This window comes from Streptopelia decaocto (assembly GCF_964273445.1).
Source record: "Streptopelia decaocto genome assembly, chromosome: 7".
NCBI classification, from domain to species: Eukaryota; Metazoa; Chordata; class Aves; order Columbiformes; family Columbidae; genus Streptopelia; species Streptopelia decaocto.
In genome coordinates this window covers 57,905,821-57,924,640 of record NC_138661.1, presented here as the reverse complement: position 1 = coordinate 57,924,640, position 18,820 = coordinate 57,905,821, and the positions used below count along the sequence as shown (strand labels likewise).

Sequence of the window (18,820 nt, the reverse complement as noted above, 5' to 3'; positions counted from 1 at the left end):
AATGTTCTTGCTCATTGTTTAATAGAATTGCAAGGGATGTACCACCACAAAATGAGCAGGAAACATTTATTTAAGTTCTAGACAGAAAGTGTCAGAAAACCAAACCCTTAAACGGTAGTAGCAGAAACTTAAGATAAATTCTTCATTATGTTCCTGACTTTTCTCAAGTGTCTTGCTTTTTTTAATCAGACATTCTCAACAGCTATGAAGTTCCTTGATGTCTCAGAAATGGCCATATACTCAAGTGTCTTGCACAAATAACTCACTCCACCTAGCAGGAGATCAAGGTTTGCATTATTCGTTTGACAGTAACGCCACTCGGATTCCCACACTGAGCTACAGATGTTCGCTGACCTTAGGCGGAAGGGGTGGCTGCCCTGCAGGAAACACAGCGAGGTTCCCAGTCCAGCCCAGTCCCTGCCTGGAATACAGGGGTGCCTTTATCATGGGAAGTACGTGTGTCTGTGTGTGAGCAGAAGTGGACAGGAAGGGGAAGTACTACTCCTCATTATCATTTATGGGTGTTGGTTTTTTTTTTCTGACCTTTGCCACGCACACCCAGCTCCACACCCTCCTCCAGAGCAGGGTGTTCTCTTACCCCTGCCGGTTCAGCTTCTGATTCCCCCAAGGCAGCGCTCGGATTCCATAAAGTCTCATTTAAATTGCTATTTATTAGAGCTTGTAGAAAAGAGAGAACACTATAGGTAGTCTTGTGGCCCTTCAGAACTGGGAACCCTGAGCAGTGCAGCAGTGAGTGGGCACTCGCTAAGAGTGCAGCAAGTCCCAAGTGCAGAAAAGTTAACCCGTTTTGGTCATTCAAGCTATTACAGGATTTTTCTCAAAAGAAAAGAACTCCATACATGATTACTGCTGAAGAGACACGATGTTCAGGCGGGGCCTGCTCTGCTCAGCTGCAACGCAGTCACCGACTGCACCCCGTGTATCGGTGTACCAGCCCGTGTCACCGCCGGCGGGATGGCGTCGGGCCGCGTAGCGACGCGGAAGGCCGGCGGCGGCCCCGGTAGCGCCGCCTCTGGCCCGCGGTCTCGCCCTGGGCCCGGCGGTGCGGGCCCGGTGCCTCCCCGGCCCGGCGGTACCACCGTGTCCTGGCAACAGCGCGACCCGCGCTGGCGTCACCGGCCCGCACCGGGAGCCGTCGCTCCTGCGCCTGCGCCGCTCGCCGACTGCCGAGGCGCGGGGGGAGCGGCTCCGCTCGGGTGCCCGCGGGGCGGCGGCGAGCAGGATGCCGGGGCGCTGGGGTGAGGCTGCTGGCGGGGCCGCTCCGGCCGCGGCCCCTCGGGGGTTGGCGCGCGGCCCGCAGTCACGGCGCCCTGCGGAGGGCGCAAGACCCGGGCCCAGGCCGGGGGAAGCTGTTGGGTGCGGGCGCCCCGAGTGGGCTCCCTAAGCCGGGCCTCGCTGCCGCGTCCGTGGGGCGGGACGGGTGGAGCGGGGGGACCCGCGGGGAACCCGCCGGGACCGGGGGCAGCGGGCGCGCCCGCCCCGCCGCGCGACGGAGCTGTGACGCAGCCGGGCTCGTGCGCGCGGCCTGTCTCGAGCGCGGCCGTTGGGTCCGGGTGGCGGTGAGGCGGCCCAGCCCTGAGGGATCCGTGTCCGAGCGGGAGGAGGCCCGTGGGGCAGCCGGGCTACCTGCGTGCGGGCTGTGTGTGAGCTCGGAGAATATACAGAAGGAAATGCTTCTCCAGACATCTTTGTAGGGGGGGTTTGTCCAAAGTTCTGTGGTACAGTCTTTCGTTATTAGTTCAGCAGGCTCACACGGGGCGCTCGGCTTCCTCAGAAGTGGAGAAGCACACAACAACTGGCAGATACGGGATGGGCTGTACTTGAGGGGCAAAGGAGGTGCTGTTGGGAAGTTGTTCTTCAATGGATCTTGTAGGTGTGTGCTCACCAAGTGTGGGGCCCAGGTGGCAGCAGACGAGATGATTGTGGGATAATGTGGAAGGAGAAAAGTGACTCGATTGGGAGCACATCTGTCTGGGAACAGAGTCTGGTCAGAATTCAAACGCTAAACTGGAAGTTTATTTTCTCTGATATGAGCTCACTTTATGCATGCCGTGTTTTTGTTACACTGTGGCAGCTGCAGACCATGTTCCTGCGTGGGTTTATGCCCAAATGCAGTTATACCTTCAGTCGGAATGGAGTTCTGTTTCTCTGTGATGTCTCATAAGGTGTTTGTAATACACCTAGTATCAGTTTATTCCATATTTAAGGTTGATATTCTGCAATTAATTTGCCATTGCAGACCTCTGTCTGTAGAAGTCTTAAAAGGGTATGAAACTGCTGGTTTGCATCACAAGCAACAAATTCTGTACCAGCAGCATTAGTTTGCGTGCTCTTGCTCTTTCAAGACAAAGAGCAAAAAGAAATGTTGGGGGAATGTCAAATGAGACGGATCAAGGGGAGGAAATGGATAAAGATTCAGAATCATAAGTCATAGGGTAGGTCCTTATGCAGACTTTTGGGGAAAAAGGTATGAGTGTAAAGAAAAGGAGAAATAAGTTGGAGAGTTTTGAGCAAGTCAGTTCTGTAATACATCCTGGAGCTGAGTGTTTGCTGCAAATAGGGAGATTTCTAAATTGGTTTATCACACAGTATCACAGTATGTTTGGGATTGGAAGGGACCTCAAAAGATCATACCGACATGGATTCCATGGCTTACCAGTTAAATAATGCTGTGAGAGTTCTTGTGATCTGCCAATGTCAGTCTGATGTAAGAAAACTAATTCCTAATGTAATGTCTGTGTATAGACATATGCTTATTTGTAGACATTTTGACTTTCACGTGCACAAATATTTAGGAAAAACAAAGATTGTCATAAATTGCCATCATCATCATGAGATTTTTTTTTCCATTCCATTGGATGTATTTATGTGTGTGTGTTGGAGTTGCTGAAGAATCTGTGTGAAATATTATCTATTCAGTACAGGTATTGCTGTAAGCAAAGCTATACATTTTTCATAAGCTGTTAATGCCATATTCCAGTCTCTTCTAAGCATTCTGTTTTGTTTATGATTTGACTGTTGAAGTTGTGTTATTGTAGAATAATTAGACTGGTTAGTGGGTACCTAAATTCTTACACTAAAAGAAAATAAAGGAGTAGCCATTCATAAAACACACCAGTGTAACTCTCAAATATTTTTAGCAGAGACTCCACGAGTGAATGAGAACTTCTTTCTATGGAACTGAGGTGAAGAACTTCACCATGGGTCAACAAATTTCAAACCACACACAAACCGTAATCAACAAGTTGCCTGAAAAAGTAGCAAAGCATGCCTCTTTGGTTCAAGAAAGTGGTTTCCTAACATATGAAGAGTTTCTGGGAAGAGTAGCTGAACTTAATGATATGTAAGCCTTACTTTATTTCCTTCTTTTTTTCATGTTTTACAGAGACCTTGTATGCAATATATTGCCTAGTGCTGGCTAAGCCAGAACTGGCCGTCTCATATAGAAATGTTTCCTTCAGTTCTTCAAGTTTCTATAATGGTTGTAATTACGCTTCAAACCCAAAGCTATTTCTCCTTTTGTAAATTCAGTTTTCTCCAGTAGTCTTCTCCCAGCAAGTGTTGCTTCTCTCTTGGAAGTTCACAAGAGGTAGATGTTTAGCAGTATATTTTTGTTAGCGTTACCTGTCTCCCTTACTCTTCCCCACCCCACCGATCACCTAAAGATGGAATGCCACTTTCTCTGCTGGAAGCAGCAATGTGAGCCCTATAAAGTTCAGCTACAGCAGGAAGGTAATACCTGAGACACAACTGTTTGTGGGCATCTCTCCCACCTCTGTGTTCATAGTATTTGAAACCAGTGGCCAAGAAAATCCCAAATAAAAGGCTGCATACGTAGGATTTTTAGTAACCTACCTTTTGTTTGACTGATACATGGATGGTAAAAAGAAATGAACAAAAAAGCAGAGTTGTAATTTTCACTCAATATTTATGGTATAAAATGATGTGAAGTGGAAACATATAGGCTGAAAAGAGTCTTCGTAGTGTGTGGCTTTTGGAAGTGCTCGATGTTTAACTATGCTGTGAATTTGTATTCAGTTTAGAAATTTTCTTGTACGGTGTCATAGTTTGATGAGTGACCTTCAAGAACAGCTAGCTGTCTTCTTGGGTAGACAGATAAATAGATTTTGGAGAACTTTATGTTTTGCCTGAGAATATAAGTGGATCTCAGGATAATTAACTCCAAAATATCACTGTTATTCAAGCATTTTTTGTTTCTTTACAGTGTTCACCCTGAAAGCAACGTCTTGTTCAGATTCTTATGGAATAGACCTTGGTGTCTGTGTTCCATTAAAAAAAATACGAAAAATGAAAAATCTCAGGGTCACCTGAAGCTTCCACCTGACTGCTTCGTTATTAGTACATACTAACAAAAATACACCTCATCTGCATGTGTTGGTACTTGCATGGTTTTTTTCCATGCATGACAAGGATATAACCTTTTTAGATTGGACCACAAAGTTGTATGATTACTGTAATAACCAGTGAAAGTATATATAAATTTTCTATAAAGGACACTTACTTGCTGATGCTGCATCAAAAAACTTGCACATCATTTTCTGAAATTTACTGTGCAATTTTAAGTAAAATGGACTGTGTATTTTATATTTCATGACATGCTAAGGTCATTAGTCTTTAATTTCATGTCTCTGGGCAGTATTGGTAAAACCTCTTTAAGGATAAAGAGCACATAGGTGAACAATAAATACCAGTGACTGAGGTTGCTGATCTTTGCGTGTCTAGCACATTATGTAAAACTGATGTTTCTTTATTTCAGTACTGCAAATTTGGCTTCTGGACAAGACAAACATCTGTTATTTGAAGTGCAGCCTGGTTCTGATTCTTCTGCTTTCTGGAAGGTGATCGTTCGGATAATATGTACTAAAGTAAGATTGTTTAATATTTTAATTTAGTGGGATTTTTGTGTACAGATTTTTGAGGACTGTCACTTTTACTGATAAAATCCAACACCTGCTTCATATATTTTGAGTCTATATTTTTATAAAGGTGCTACACTTGAGGATACTATTTGAGATAAGTCTAAATTCTAAGTTTCTGCAAAAAGCAGATTAACAAAAACATTTTCATAACTAGATTTAAAGGAATTATACCTTTCAGTGGAATGCTTACAGCATGTTAATTATCAGTTCAGATGATTTGTGTGGTCAGGTTATGGTAATCAAATAGTACAACCACCTGGGAACTATATAGTTTGGTAGTTTTAGAAGATAGTCAGCAAATCTAAGCATTATTAGCTGAGCTAGTGTAACTCTATATATTCCGATTCCTTAGAAAACCAATGTAAAAGGTAAATGTTTAACTTAGTTTGGAGACCATGACAAAAGTTCCTAAGTTTGCTCTTTCTAATTAGATTTTTCCTCTCTGTGTCCTATCAGGTACCATCCTTGAATGGTCCTGAATCCACTGGGCAATCTTAACATGCAGTTTCAACTAAGCCAACTCTCAAACTTTGTTTGAAAGTAACAGTTTGCAATTTTCTGTCCGCTCCTAGTTTTCATTAAGGCAGCCATCATTATAAGCTATTTTAAGTTCAAATATGAAATGACTGGTTATTCTGGGTTTTGTTCTAAATTTAGCCCAGTGGTTTACACATTTGAGTAGTGATGGTAATTGTGTTAAAAATACAGTCCTGACTGTGGTATTCTTCACAATGAAACAGTTGCATTTGCAGGTCTTAGTTCTTACTGAAGCAGACTGCAATTTGCTAACATAGTGTTGGACACTTGGAAAGGTGGCCAGTGCCATGAGAATTGCAGTGCATTAAAATAATTTTGAGCAATGTCAAGTAAAAATCTGATATGTAATTGTAAACAATTCTTATATCTTCAGATAAATAAAACAAGTGGCATTGTGGAAGCTTCCAGAATCTTGAACTTGTATCAATTCGTTCAACTGTATAAAGACATCACCAATCAAGCATCAGGAGTTCTTGCACAGAGTGGTGCTTCTGAAGAAGCTGCTGAGAGTTTAATGTCTGTGTCATCTTGTCAGGCCAGCTTGTGGATGGGAAGGTATTTTGATATATTTTAGCTTCTGACCACAGTTACAACGGATATTTTGGAAATTGTGCGTAAAACCTGAACTACAAACACTGGGTGATCAGAACTGCATGCTCTTGGCAGATGCGGACTTTGTATCATGACAAACATGAATAGCACACCTTCTCTTGTATCAAAAAACCTGTTGTGTACTTGGGTGAAATTCTGCTGGTGCTATCATGCCTTAGCTTTCAGAACAATTGTTTTAATGATCAGTCTTGCTATAAACATGGTATAAGTTGCATCTCCTGAATAAGGAAACAGGAGGAAATGGAATCAGCTGCAGCTACAAATCTAGGGATTTTGACAGTGTTTGTTTAAACAGATTTTGTTATTGTTCCACTTAAACTTTCTCTTCCTCTTTTACATTTTGGCATGTGAAAGTTCCCATCTGCTGCCACTAGAAACTCATCAGTTACAGTAGTAATTTACCTTGTAAGACTGGAAAAATGTGAACTGTCTCACACATGTTGACATCCTGCTTTGTTAACTAGAGGAAAAGCAAAAGACTGAGGTCAACACCTGCAATAACTTCAGTTCAAACCGAACCTAATAGCAAGAAGCTTGTCACCCTTTCCCTGTGTGGAAATGGTGCTACCAATAATTCCTTACTTTGAGCTTTCTGAGTTAGTTCAGAATTCTGACTCAGTTTTAAGTGAGACAGAGGTAGGTTTTACAAGAAAAAGTAGTATATGGTATAGTTCTCTATATCAACCACTGAAGAAGCTGGTAGCCAGGTATTTTAACAAAACAGGTTGCTAAGCTATTTAACTCGTTAGAATGTCACACTTGGCTGTTTGAATGAGAAAGGGGTCAGCTCTGTTGTAATTCTGAAGACAGAGCCCACTGGTTAGGTCAGTGGATTGCAAAGTGTGTTGCTTTTCATTTAATTTCCCATTTCTTTTGGTTTGGGAACAAATAATGTTAAATTATTGGCTGTTCTGAGTTACCTAAATGTTCGAAATTGGTAGGAAATAACGAGCATGTTTGGAAAAGCATATTTTCCTGCTCTCACTCAAAGATACATGGTTATATTAGAATACACGTGTGTCTGGAAATGGCCTTTTATTTCAAACAAACCAAACAAACAAAAAACCCCAGATGGTTATGCAAAACAGCTTCATGTATTGCTAAAGTTAAACAGTAGATACAAGGTTTCAAGGTTTCTTTACCACTTGAGGTAGTTTTAGTGACAAATAACAATAACAGGATTATACTTTTCTAATACGCTGATAATACACTGGAATCTAGCGAGCTGGTATTTTCCGCTTGTTTCTTATCCAAGTTTTTTAAGTCATTGAGAAAAATAGAGGCTGAAGCACCTTCAAGTATTTTACACTGAGGAAATCTTCCGTTTGTTTTTCCATGATATCCTCCCATTTGCCTAAATTATTCTCAGCTTTAGACATTTTTCAGCTCTGCAAGAGCTAGACATCACTGTCCAAAAATAGCAAATACTACCTGTTTAATTATTCTTAACTCCTGGAATAATACCCCATTTCTCTAGAACACCTACTTCCTACTCAGAACATTCCAAAATATCCGTAAGTGCTTTATGCTTTCTGATAGTGAAGAGACAAAAAGCATTTCCTCAGTTTGTCACCCTTATCATTTTACCATTTCTTCAGAAACTTACTCCTATGGCTCAGTCTTAGGTTCCAGAAACTTCATAAATAGGGTACCTTTTTAAGTACAATTGCTTTTATATACACCAGCAAATTTCTAAAATTGAAGTGTTATCCAAGGTTAGTACTCAAAGTTGCTTGGGGGAGGGAAATGGAAGGGAGTGAGTCCAGAAAACATAGGGAGCTAATCAAAAGATAGGGTGTTTTTTTTGGAAACTGTTGTCCTCAATGTGTGTGAATCACACACACACACAATCTGTTTTTCTACAGATTTTTTACTTCATTCTAAAGTAATTTCTCAAAAAGCAATTTGGAAAGGAAACCCTAAGGACCTACTGAATAGTAAAACAAAAGGATATTAATTGCTGTCCATTAGCTGACTAATCTGTACAGTTAAAAATTACTCTGTTATTTGACAAGCTCCCAAGGTACCTAACGAAAAGTGGTCTGGTCAATAGTCATTAAGGGGGACTGTCTCTCCTGAAATGCTGTTTTTTCTAAAATGCTGCCTTTTGTGCCCCAAGTCACAGAAGGGATTCTCAAATCAGGATTTTTGGAAAACCTGAAATTTTCAGAACACTTATCTGTCTGCCTTGGAAGTGAACCATGACTATATGACTATAAAATTAAGGAACTTTACATGTCTAGTGAGGTCAGTGAGAGCTGAGGGTGCTCTGCAGCTTCTGTTAGAAACTTCAGATACACTTATCTGGGGAGAAAAACCCAACAACTATAACAAAAACAGATAAAATGAAAATGACTGTCCCAGGGAGTGATCTAATTTTAAAACTTTTTTCCCCCCAACAAGAACACCTAGAAGCTTAACTAGAAAAGCTGTGGTAACAGTCAACTTGGGAGAGACTCCTCGTTTGAAGGAACAATCATGAGTGTACTGCAAGCTGAAACCAACCTTTTCAATCTAATGTCCAGTTCAGTTTTTGGCATTTTGATGGCATTTGAAATTAGTGAACATGCATTCTAGTAGCGATCCACTCGACATGCATGTTTTTATTGAGGATATAAGCCAGTACACAGACATCGACAAAGTTCATTGTGAAATAGTACATCCTGACACTCTGTGAAAGGAAGGCAGATCCTTCTCCTGCCTTTAATGTAAACAGTGTTTCTGTTCTTCTGCCCAGTCATGTGATATGTAACAGTTTGAACTCCTCACACTTCCTTGTTGATATGAAAAAGGATTTGCATAATCCTTTGCACCACCAAATGCACCACATGACACAAAAAGTGAATGTATATTCTGACTCAGTTTAATTCATTTACTGGTGTTGGTAGCTTGAGGCTATGTCTGCTGACATAGGCTGGGATGATGTGACTCGTCCATTCACAAAATTACATGTTCCTTGCAGATAAGCACAGGTGCTTTCCTTCTGTCCATTGTTAATTATTATGAAAAATGTAGTAACTAATATAGTTAGTAGGGCATCAATGTAAAAGTTATTAGTTATCTGGGAGAAAATACTGTCTTCTCTTCTGCAGGGTTAAACAGTTGACAGATGAAGAGGAATGTTGCATCTGCATGGATGGGCGTGCTGATTTAATTTTGCCGTGTGCTCACAGTTTCTGCCAGAAATGCATTGATAAATGGTAATACTTATTAAAGGATATTCATTATTTTATAGTATGTACTGGTTATCTGACATGTTTCAGTTTGGTCTGACAGATTCCTTAGTGCTATATAATTTAATGTCTGAAGATATTTGCAAGCTAATGTACATATGATACATATGAAGCTTGAGTAAAGTTAGACTGCAGCATAAGGAAAGAAGGATTCCAGAATTTGTAAACATCTTATGAATTTCATTTTGGAAAAAGAGATGTGAAGGTTCTTTTCAGCATTTCCTTTTTTAATCTCTTATCTCTTTTTATTCTTTTAAAATTAAATTATTGTATTCTTGCTGAAAAACTTCTGAAGACGGGGTATATGCTGATGCTGACATGTGATGTTTCATAAAAATCTCATTAACAGCTTCCTTGTAAAGAAAAAATCAATAGTTTGCAAGATTATGCAAATATCAAAGCAGTTTGGACTGTCTTTTCACTTATGTGGGAAAGAAATATCAGAGGAATTTTTTTCCATACATTATGCTTTCACTTAAAATAAATAGCATACAGTTTGCTAATTTGAATATATCAGACTTTTCCAGGAAAAGACTTCTTCTCAATAGCAATGCCTTTCAATTTATGTATAACACATATCGTACGATATGTGTCCAGCTTCATAGTAAACTGAACAGCTATTCAGCTTCGCATCTGTCTGATACACCAGTTGTTGGAAAACTGAGAAAAATTCCCTTGTGGAGGAGTGTAGCTCTTCTCTGACCTTGCAGAAGGACCTTCAAGGATTAGGCAGGTGTTCTGGCAGTCTGGCTTTAGGTGATAACAGATGTTCTCATTTAAAGGCTTTTTGGCTAGTTAATGCAAATAATTTTACATTTAAGCCACATAATTTGTGCATAAGAATTTGTTTTGTGGCTTTTTCAAAGGCTTATCAAGGAAGTTAAACATATAACACCACGCTCCCCCACAAGTTAAAAACATAGTAAAAAACACTGGATGTCAGAGTATATCTAGTCATCTCTTTTCTGGGACATATTTTAACATCTATCAGCAATACAGGGCTTAGTTCAGCAACTGTGGTGGAGAGAGAATTATATTCTGCTTTGGCCAACGAGTCAGCTGCACTCTTGACTAAGTTCTAGTTACACCATTCTTTTTTTTTTTGTATTCAGTTTTTAAGGTTCATCTCTTGTTAATCTAGACATAGAACAGAGGCTCCCAGCTCAGAAGCAGAATTGTTTGGGACCCCTGAGTTAGTTAATGGAGGTGGATGGTACCCTGAGGGATCAATTCTAAACTCCAGCGGGTTGAATGACCCAGGAAAAGGATTCCTTTTTATATAGGAAGCTTAGGGGAACTGGTTTCTGAAGCACCTCAGCTGAGTATCTGAAGATAGGAAGAATTAATTAAGACCATGGATTTCTATCTAAACTTTCTGGACAGGTAGCTAGATGCATTCTGTTTAACCTGAGCAAACTTGAGTATGAGGAACGCGACTCCAAATTTGTCACTCAAAGAATGGAGATACATTCAGAATTGCTGGCCAATCTTCCTTACAAAGTTTTTAAACAAACAAAAAAATACAAAAGTGGTCTAATCCAGTTAACCTGATCATTCTTGAAGTTCTCACTGGGTTGGTTTTCTTTTGTTTGGGGGTTCTTTGGGCTGTTTTTGGCCAGGAAGCGACCATCAGTGAAAACCACTCATTTCTCTGGCTTCCTAACAGGAGTGATCGTCACAGAAGCTGTCCTGTCTGCCGGCGGCAAGTCACTGGGGCAAGTGATTCTTGGGTGGTCTCAGACGCGCCTACAGAAGATGATATCGCTACTTACATACTTAACATGGTAGATGAGGCGGGCCAGCCTCTCATACCCTGACCCTGGCCAACAAGCTGATCATAGCAGAAGCATCTGAAGCACTCGTTTTCACCAACGTCTGGTTTTACCTCTCGTTGCCGTTCTTCCACAGTCTGTCTCTTCTCTTCCTGGCTGCTGCAAACCTACGCTGCTCTTTTAAAACACAGGGTATATAAGACAGTGTATGTGCGTGCAGTCTTAATTATTAATCTGTACTTTCAGTAAACTCTTTGATCATTAACAAGGTTTATTTTAGCAACAACTTTTGATATTTATTAACAGTTCGACTACTAGATGAAGCAATTTCTAACAGCACAACTACAACTGCTAACTGCTGTTTGAACATCAGTGTACTGCTACACAAGATGAACCATGTCAGATGGCTTGACCTCAGAGTTCTTACCCTTAAATGCATTCCCTTTTACTTTTCGTGACAAATGTGAATAAAGATGAGTTAACACTAGTGATTATTAATTCGAAATGTTACTGCTGAAACTTGAAGATGTCCCACTGCCTGTTCTTCAGTAGCCAGTTATTGCTGCTTTTAGTGTTTACAGATACTGATTTCAAGCTGATCTGAGTTTTAGTATTAATTATTTTAAATCTGTTTTGGAGAGTGTAGGCAGCTCTGTAAATGTACTCATGCACTTCCTCTTATTCTTCTAACAATATTATCTCTTAGAATATTTTTTTAAACGTGATACCTAGCATAGTCTTATTAACTTGGAAACCTTAAACAGTTTCATATACAATCCTAAAAGAAGTAAATCAATTTCTTTATAGTTTTTTGATCAAGAACAGCCAAAATTGCTTTTAAACATTAGACATATCTGAAGAGAATTTTATTTGCATTAGAGTTAAGGTGTAGCTTAGTCAGATGCTGTGGTTTTACCTGCTTCTCTTGAGTTTTTGAAGTGATGAAATCAGAGTTATAAGGCACACTATGAGTTATGAGATTATAATCTAAGTAAGGGTGCTGTGCTTTATTTTTAAAAGTGCAATATGCTTTTATGTAGCAGAAAGAAACTTCTACTTTAATAATGTTGCTTGCAGTGAGACGCGCATGTGAAAACTTGGGAAAAGGGATATCACAACTGGAATGCGACTGTATTTCTGTGTCTAGCAGAGTAAAATCTTTAAAGAGCTGAGTTTAGTCTAAAATAAAATGTTAGTATTCAGGAAACCCATCTTAAGCCTCTTTTGCATAAATAGTGTTATGGAAATCAACTGCTATTTTAGAGAGTTAATTTTTTTTCATATATATTAACAAATACTACTCTTTTAGCTTGAGGCTACTGAGTGAGAAATATTCAAGTGTAATATTTCAGGGAATATCAGCATAAATCTTGCTTACTGTAAGACTGTATTTTTAATTAGCATACTTGTTAAAATTCGTTGATGCCATAAGGCTAAGGCCTTTTATCACAGACAGGTTCTGAACTAAGAGGCACGTGCCTATGTAGATATGCACATTTGGGTTATTTTTCTTAATTTACTGCAAAATAATTTAATTATTTTAGGGACCAGATCTTGGGAATTTCTCACTAATACTTAAGGAACGTGCATAGCGTGTGCCACCTATTTGAGCTTGACTTATGGCACAGTTGTCAATTTTATCATAGACATTAAGACAGATAAGCAACGTACTCTTCTTGTGTGTATCATCTAAAAGCCAGTATGGCTTAGTGTGTAAATCTGTATTTAACTATTGAAAAATCTTTTTATGAACATATATAGCTTAGAACTAATTTTTTCCCTTTGTTAATCCTTTGATATCAATGAGATATTCTTGAGAAAATATGTGGTTTGTTTGGTTGTATAAAGGCAGTTATTATTTGGGCTGAAAATCGTTAATGGTCAGGGATTTTCCACTAAAACATTTGCAGATGTTCCTAGTCACACACCAGTTTGGTTTCTTCTTGCTTTTCGAGCTTGCATTAGTCTGTGTGCAGAACTTTAAAATAACCTTTGAATTTTTTAAATTTTTTATATCACTGGAACAGAAGGAGCATCTAAATTAAAGCTTCGAGCTAACTTTATTTTTCAAGTATTTCAAGAATTATACTTCTGGACTGAGATTTTATAAGTTGAGTGTCTGCTGAGAACTTACATGACGACCTTAAAATGTAATTTTGTAAAGATGCAAAAGGGTTGTTAATTGCAGCACAATGACACTTGCAATTACAGTATAAACTAATGAAAAATTATTTAAATAGTTAAAAAGTAAACTTTGTATTCTGTACAGCTTTTTTAAATTAAGTTGCTGTAATTCACACTGCTGTGATGTAGGTACTGTAATGTGTGCCTTGTAAAATACATGTACTGTATGTTTTACGGGATAATAGGTATATTAATACCGAAAAACTAGTAATTTGGTACTGGTTGGTATTAGCTAGTCTGAAGTGCTGCATTTAGCAAACAACTGTGGAAAAGGAATCACATTGGCAGGGACGTGGCGATGGGTTCCAGAAGCTAGACCCTGAAAATGTGAATTCCTGCAAATGGCTGGTGGTGGGGGCATTAGAAAAACTAAACTTTCTTGTGGTAAGTGAAGATTTCTTACAGGTTTAATGTGAAATTGTAATTTAGGCATTATAGATTGTATTAATAGCTAAGGGCATTCCAGTATATTAAACCTTGTGTATGAACTGTGCAATAAAGTTACTTTGGAAGAAATGTCCAAGTTCTTTTAAACATGAGGAATCTCTTGGCTTTAATACCACAACAGTCTGAAAACTGAAGTTTAATGAAATCAAATTCCATTGTACAGGTGGTGTGGTTAAAAGTGTGCTGTTGGGAGCCACAGAATGTCAGGGATTGGAAGGGACCTCAAAAGCTCATCCAGTCCAATCCCCCTGCTGGAGCAGGAACACCCAGATGAGGTTACACAGGAAGGTGTCCAGGCGGGTTTTGAATGTCTCCAGAGGAGACTCCACAACCCCCCTGGGCAGCCTGTTCCAGTGTCTGTCACCCTCACTGAGAAGTTTCTTCTCAAATTTAAGTGGAACCTCTTGTGTTCCAGTTTGAACCCAGATGGCTCTTAAACTTGGAAGTGTGATAATAACTAAGTAGCTTAAATGCAGCTCTACAAAAAAGACCCTGATTCTTCTGTTTTTCTTTTGCCAAAACAAATGGACAGTGCTAGGTTAACAGTTGGACTCTAGGATCTTAAAGGTCTTTTTAACCAAAATGATTCTGTGATTCTGCAATGATGGGAAAAAACAAACAACTCTACTTAAAAGGACAGTATTGAGGAATAGGTTTCTCGGGGGAAGATTTTTTTCTTTTCGGAGAAGTGGGATTTACTTTTTCCCCAAGCTATTCCATTGTGTTCCTGATAGTATTTCAAAGCTTAAGAATGCTAAGGTTTGGAGTAGTATTCTCAGATTTTTCCTGTTTCTTTAATAAGAATTGAATTCTGTAATTAATATAACTGTTTCTTCTGTCTAGCTACTTGGTTTATGTGTTTGGATCTTTTGAAGCCAAGTGAAAAATGGGAGAGGAATTCATGAACAGATCAGGAAATTAAAATTGGAAAACTTACCAGTTGACAGACACAGCAGGAGGTAGGTGTATTTGAGGAATTAACAAATGTTTATAGTTACTAGGTTGCAAGTTTAGACACCATATTAATGTAACATGCATGTTTCTCTTCTATTGGGAAATAGCATATTTAATTTATTTGTCTTTCCTTCAAAGAAAATTCTGTATATAATGGTTTTCTAATCCATACTCTCTCCAGTTCTGGAAACATTAGGCAACTGGTGAGATCTCAATGCTGTAGGCTGTTAAATTCCACCCCTGTGTAACTGTATGTGCCAAAAGCATTATTTTTAGACGGAACATATCAGCCATGGTTCTTTGTGCTTTGTGTCCTGCTGAATCCTGCAACAGCGGCTGCCTCAGGGAGCCTTAAAGATGCTTGATACGAATGGCAGCTGTCTGGTAACCTCTCTGGCCTTAATGCTTGACACTGCATATATATAATTAATTCTTTAATTTTGTATCCACTAAATACACGTGCTCTGTAATGGAAATAATTATGTTGCGATGAATATTACAGTAATGAGTTATTTTCTTTGTTTTTCTGTTAAACCGTCCTTAAGGATAACTTACCATAAGGTTTTATTCTCACCTGGTTTTAAGTGGGTGAATGGAATTCTGCTTTCTTATATGTGCGTCCTAAAAATTAGTAATTTCAAAATGGATTTTTTTTAATTGTCATTTCTTCAGACGTTTGATTCTAAGCCCTAGAATTTATCATGCAGCAACAAGCTCTAAAGATTGAACATTCTTTTCCTGTTACTATGTGTAGCTGAAATTAACCCGAATGGGACAGTGCTCTTCTCCAGTAACTGCGGTGTAGGATCAGCAGGTAACGTGTTTTGCTGTGAACAAGCCATGTTCCAATGAATGTTATGGCTGTGAGGGACCTGACAACACATTCTACTTCTGTATCTGAGCTGTCAAGATGTTAATTAGCAGATGATTGCTCACCTATTGCTTACCTCACTAACCTAACTATTGAGGTTAAAATATTAAGCACTGGGCACGGGTTTTGTAGGCCTGAAATATAAAAAATATAATAGTTTTGTGAACTTGGATGGAACTTTGCCCAGTCTGAGTGGTAGAATGAAGAATACTATCCAACAGGTAATTAAATGAGCATTCCTCTTTGGTTCAAAATGCTATTTAAAAATACAAAGTATTTTTATGAATTAAGCTCAAATTAGTTAGAAACCCACCCTTCTGGAATTTGATTGTATGTGGAACAAGGTAGGGTTTTGATACAACAGGCTATACTTCCATGCTTATGTGGTTCCAACCCACTTTAATAGACCTTCCAAAAATATTCCTGTGAGATGGTGGGTGTTGGTCATGGTTCGTCGTTAGTGAATCAGCCATGTTAGTGTCTCACCATTACATACACTATTCTCGGAGCTGCTTAACACTGATATTTAGTGCTTTGAGAGATATGGGGGAGAAATATGCATTCTTCAGTTACAGATGAATCTGTACTCTTGCACTTAATGAGTGCTGCTTGTGTACAGAAATAAAGGGTTTGCATACAGAAAGGGACGCATTTTCATCCTCATTTAAAAATCTTTATTACATTTCCTACTGAATAAAGTAATTTGTGTTAAACTTTTTTCCTCAAAAGTCATCTTGCTGTTGCAGAATATCTATGTTGATATTAACTACTTATTTCAATTTGTCACCTGTTGACTTCTTAATCATGTTATTTTTTTCAGATAAAGCTGTGGTGTGTGCTGCTTAAATTGTTTCAACTGTGGGTGTCAGAGCTGCTTTCCTGCTCCCAAATTCAGGCGTTTGACTCTGTTTAATACGAAGCTGAAGCTGCAGGAGGGAAGGGGGCACATGCCCTACCCTAGTGCACAGAAACCAAGAGCCAGGTGGCAGCTCTGCAATACAGTTGCAGTGCAGGACTTAGTGCAGGGCTTCTGTTGGCACATACCAGAACAGCTGGTTTTCATGAACACAGAATTGCTTCAAGTCAGCTAAACTTTTAGCTCCTCCTAAATATTGCTTATTATCTTCTCTACCTCCACTGTTTTGTTTTGAGCATTTTTGTTCGTGTTGTGTGTGTTTGGTTTTTTTTCTGTTTTTATGATAAGCCTTAGTTTTGGTTTGGTCTTCTGCACTGCTAACAGTTTAGTTGTGTAGGGTTTCAGTTATACATAAATGCAGAGATTTTGAGCAGCTACAGTTTTATTGAGAGGTATACACATACAAAAAACCCTAACCATATTTTTTATAATTTATTTATTGGTGTAACGTTTAATGCTTCCACAAGAGGCAAAAGATAAACATCATTTAACCCAGGCACAGAAAGAAAAAGCAGTTTTTACAGACATCCCTGCCCACCACCACCTTTTTCAGACTTGTAGTAGATTTTAACTAGGCAAACAGACAGAAAGGTTTAGCCACAGGTAAAGAACAATTATATGAGAAGACAGGTAGCTCAGGGGTGAGAAGAAAAATTGTACTAACCAGTGGCACAACAAATGCCTTAAGTTTGCTCAAGTAACAGAATGGAAGAGCATCGCTAGAAATTGTTCAGATATGTTGTAAATATCAAACAACCATAATTAATTATTTTTAAGTGAAAGTATAAAATGCTCTGAGCCAGCAGATTTAAGGAAGTCTTGAGTAATATTTGAACCTTCACACCAATGAAATTTTGTGAAAACAGGATATTCTCCCATTCTGAAGCAACACCCGCCGCGATCACCACCTATGAGGATGTTCCTCTTGTCCGTTTCTCTTTGAGTAAAACATAAGCTGGGATGTAACCAGGCTTGCTCAGGGTGGGGCGGTGTGGAAAGTCAGCAACTGCCCAGTCTTGCATTTGAGTTATTGAGATGTCAGTAACACTTCAACACTGCGTCTGCCCTTCATGACCTACATATCCTAAGACTGCAAGGGTGTTTTGAGCAGCCATACCTTAGAACAAAAGTGCGACTTTAAAAAAGAAAAGAAGTTGAAGTTTAAGAGCTGAACTTGAGAATCAATAACTCTTGCCTAATTAAAAGATGACCGAAAGAGATGTAGTCGTGGAAGCTTGAGAGGATGTTGGTTTGTTTCCCTAAATATAACACTATTAGCTCAATTTATCTGTAAAAGCATCACACAAGGAAGCACAGAAAGCAGAACTTGTGTGTTATTGTTATTATTGTCAAAATCCCAATTACTGTCCATTAACTGAATATTCCAATCCAGCTTGGTTTTTTTGCTTTAATAAGAGCTACAGACATATTAGAACCTGATGTGTTTGAGGTAAGGAAAGCTGAAAAGGTATTAAACATACATAAATTTGGTATAGCATTAAGAAAACTAAATAAGAAATGGAAGTGACAACAAAAGCAGCACTAATAGCAATCTTCAGGTGACACAACCCAAGTAAACCAATGTTTATCACATGAAAATACTTAAAATTTAAATTCTTCAAACCAAGCATGTTCCTTATTTAGCTTGGACACAGGTGCTTTTCTCAGGTAAATAATACTAATAAATTGTTATCAACGTTGTAAGTTGTACTAATGGAAACAAGACATCTGCATTTTATGCAGCTAAATGCTGCACGCCCGCCAATCCTGATGATGCATTGTATGAGCTGCTAACGTTTCTAACAGTGAGGCCAGGTAGCATTATTGACTAAGAACTTTAGACAATGTTATTATCATACAGTTGAGCCGCATAACACGGTTTCACGCAATTTTGAGCTGCACAAGGAATACAAATACTAGTTGAACAGTGCAGACCTTAGGCCAGGTCGCTGAAGAGCTGAAGTCAGGTCTCCCATCGCCTATCTGCAACCATATGTTGGATGAAGAACGTATGCAATGACTGCAGTTCCCTGTGCGTGACACTGGCCAGCTGTCATAGTGACTGGAGGGCCAGAACTCTGCTCCTGGGCCTTGGTCTCCCTCAGAGCAGCCTTACTTCCAGCTGATTCCTAAGGGTCTTTAGGTTTAATCTCCCTTATGGGGTTCTTATAGGGCTGCACAACTGTAGGAAGCAATAGGGAATTCCTTCTTCCCCTACTTTGGTGCCATTTCCCTGCAATCACCATTCAGGATAGCAGGTACATTTTTAAAAAAAAAGTCATTGTAGGTATTGCTTTGAACTGCCCCAGCCTGAGGGAAGAATGTATGTCTTC

At 39.3% G+C, this 18,820-nt stretch overlaps 1 protein-coding gene across 2 annotated transcripts; it reads left to right on the top strand.

Annotated features, from left to right (window-relative positions):
- Positions 1-1,115: 1,115 nt before the first annotated feature.
- RNF141 (ring finger protein 141) lies at positions 1,116-13,912 on the top strand. Of its 2 annotated transcripts, none has more exons than XM_082059573.1 (6): positions 1,116-1,259; positions 3,162-3,364; positions 4,799-4,907; positions 5,872-6,053; positions 9,203-9,310; positions 11,010-13,912. In XM_082059573.1, exons 2-6 carry the CDS (start codon positions 3,180-3,182, stop codon positions 11,158-11,160), a joined length of 735 nt encoding a protein of 244 aa, XP_081915699.1. In that variant the 5' UTR covers positions 1,116-1,259; positions 3,162-3,179; the 3' UTR covers positions 11,161-13,912. The 2 variants fall into 2 exon arrangements, with proteins under 2 accessions (XP_081915699.1, XP_081915700.1); XM_082059574.1 differs by having other exon boundaries at positions 1,158-1,259; positions 3,165-3,364.
- The last annotated feature ends 4,908 nt before the right edge of the window (positions 13,913-18,820 follow it).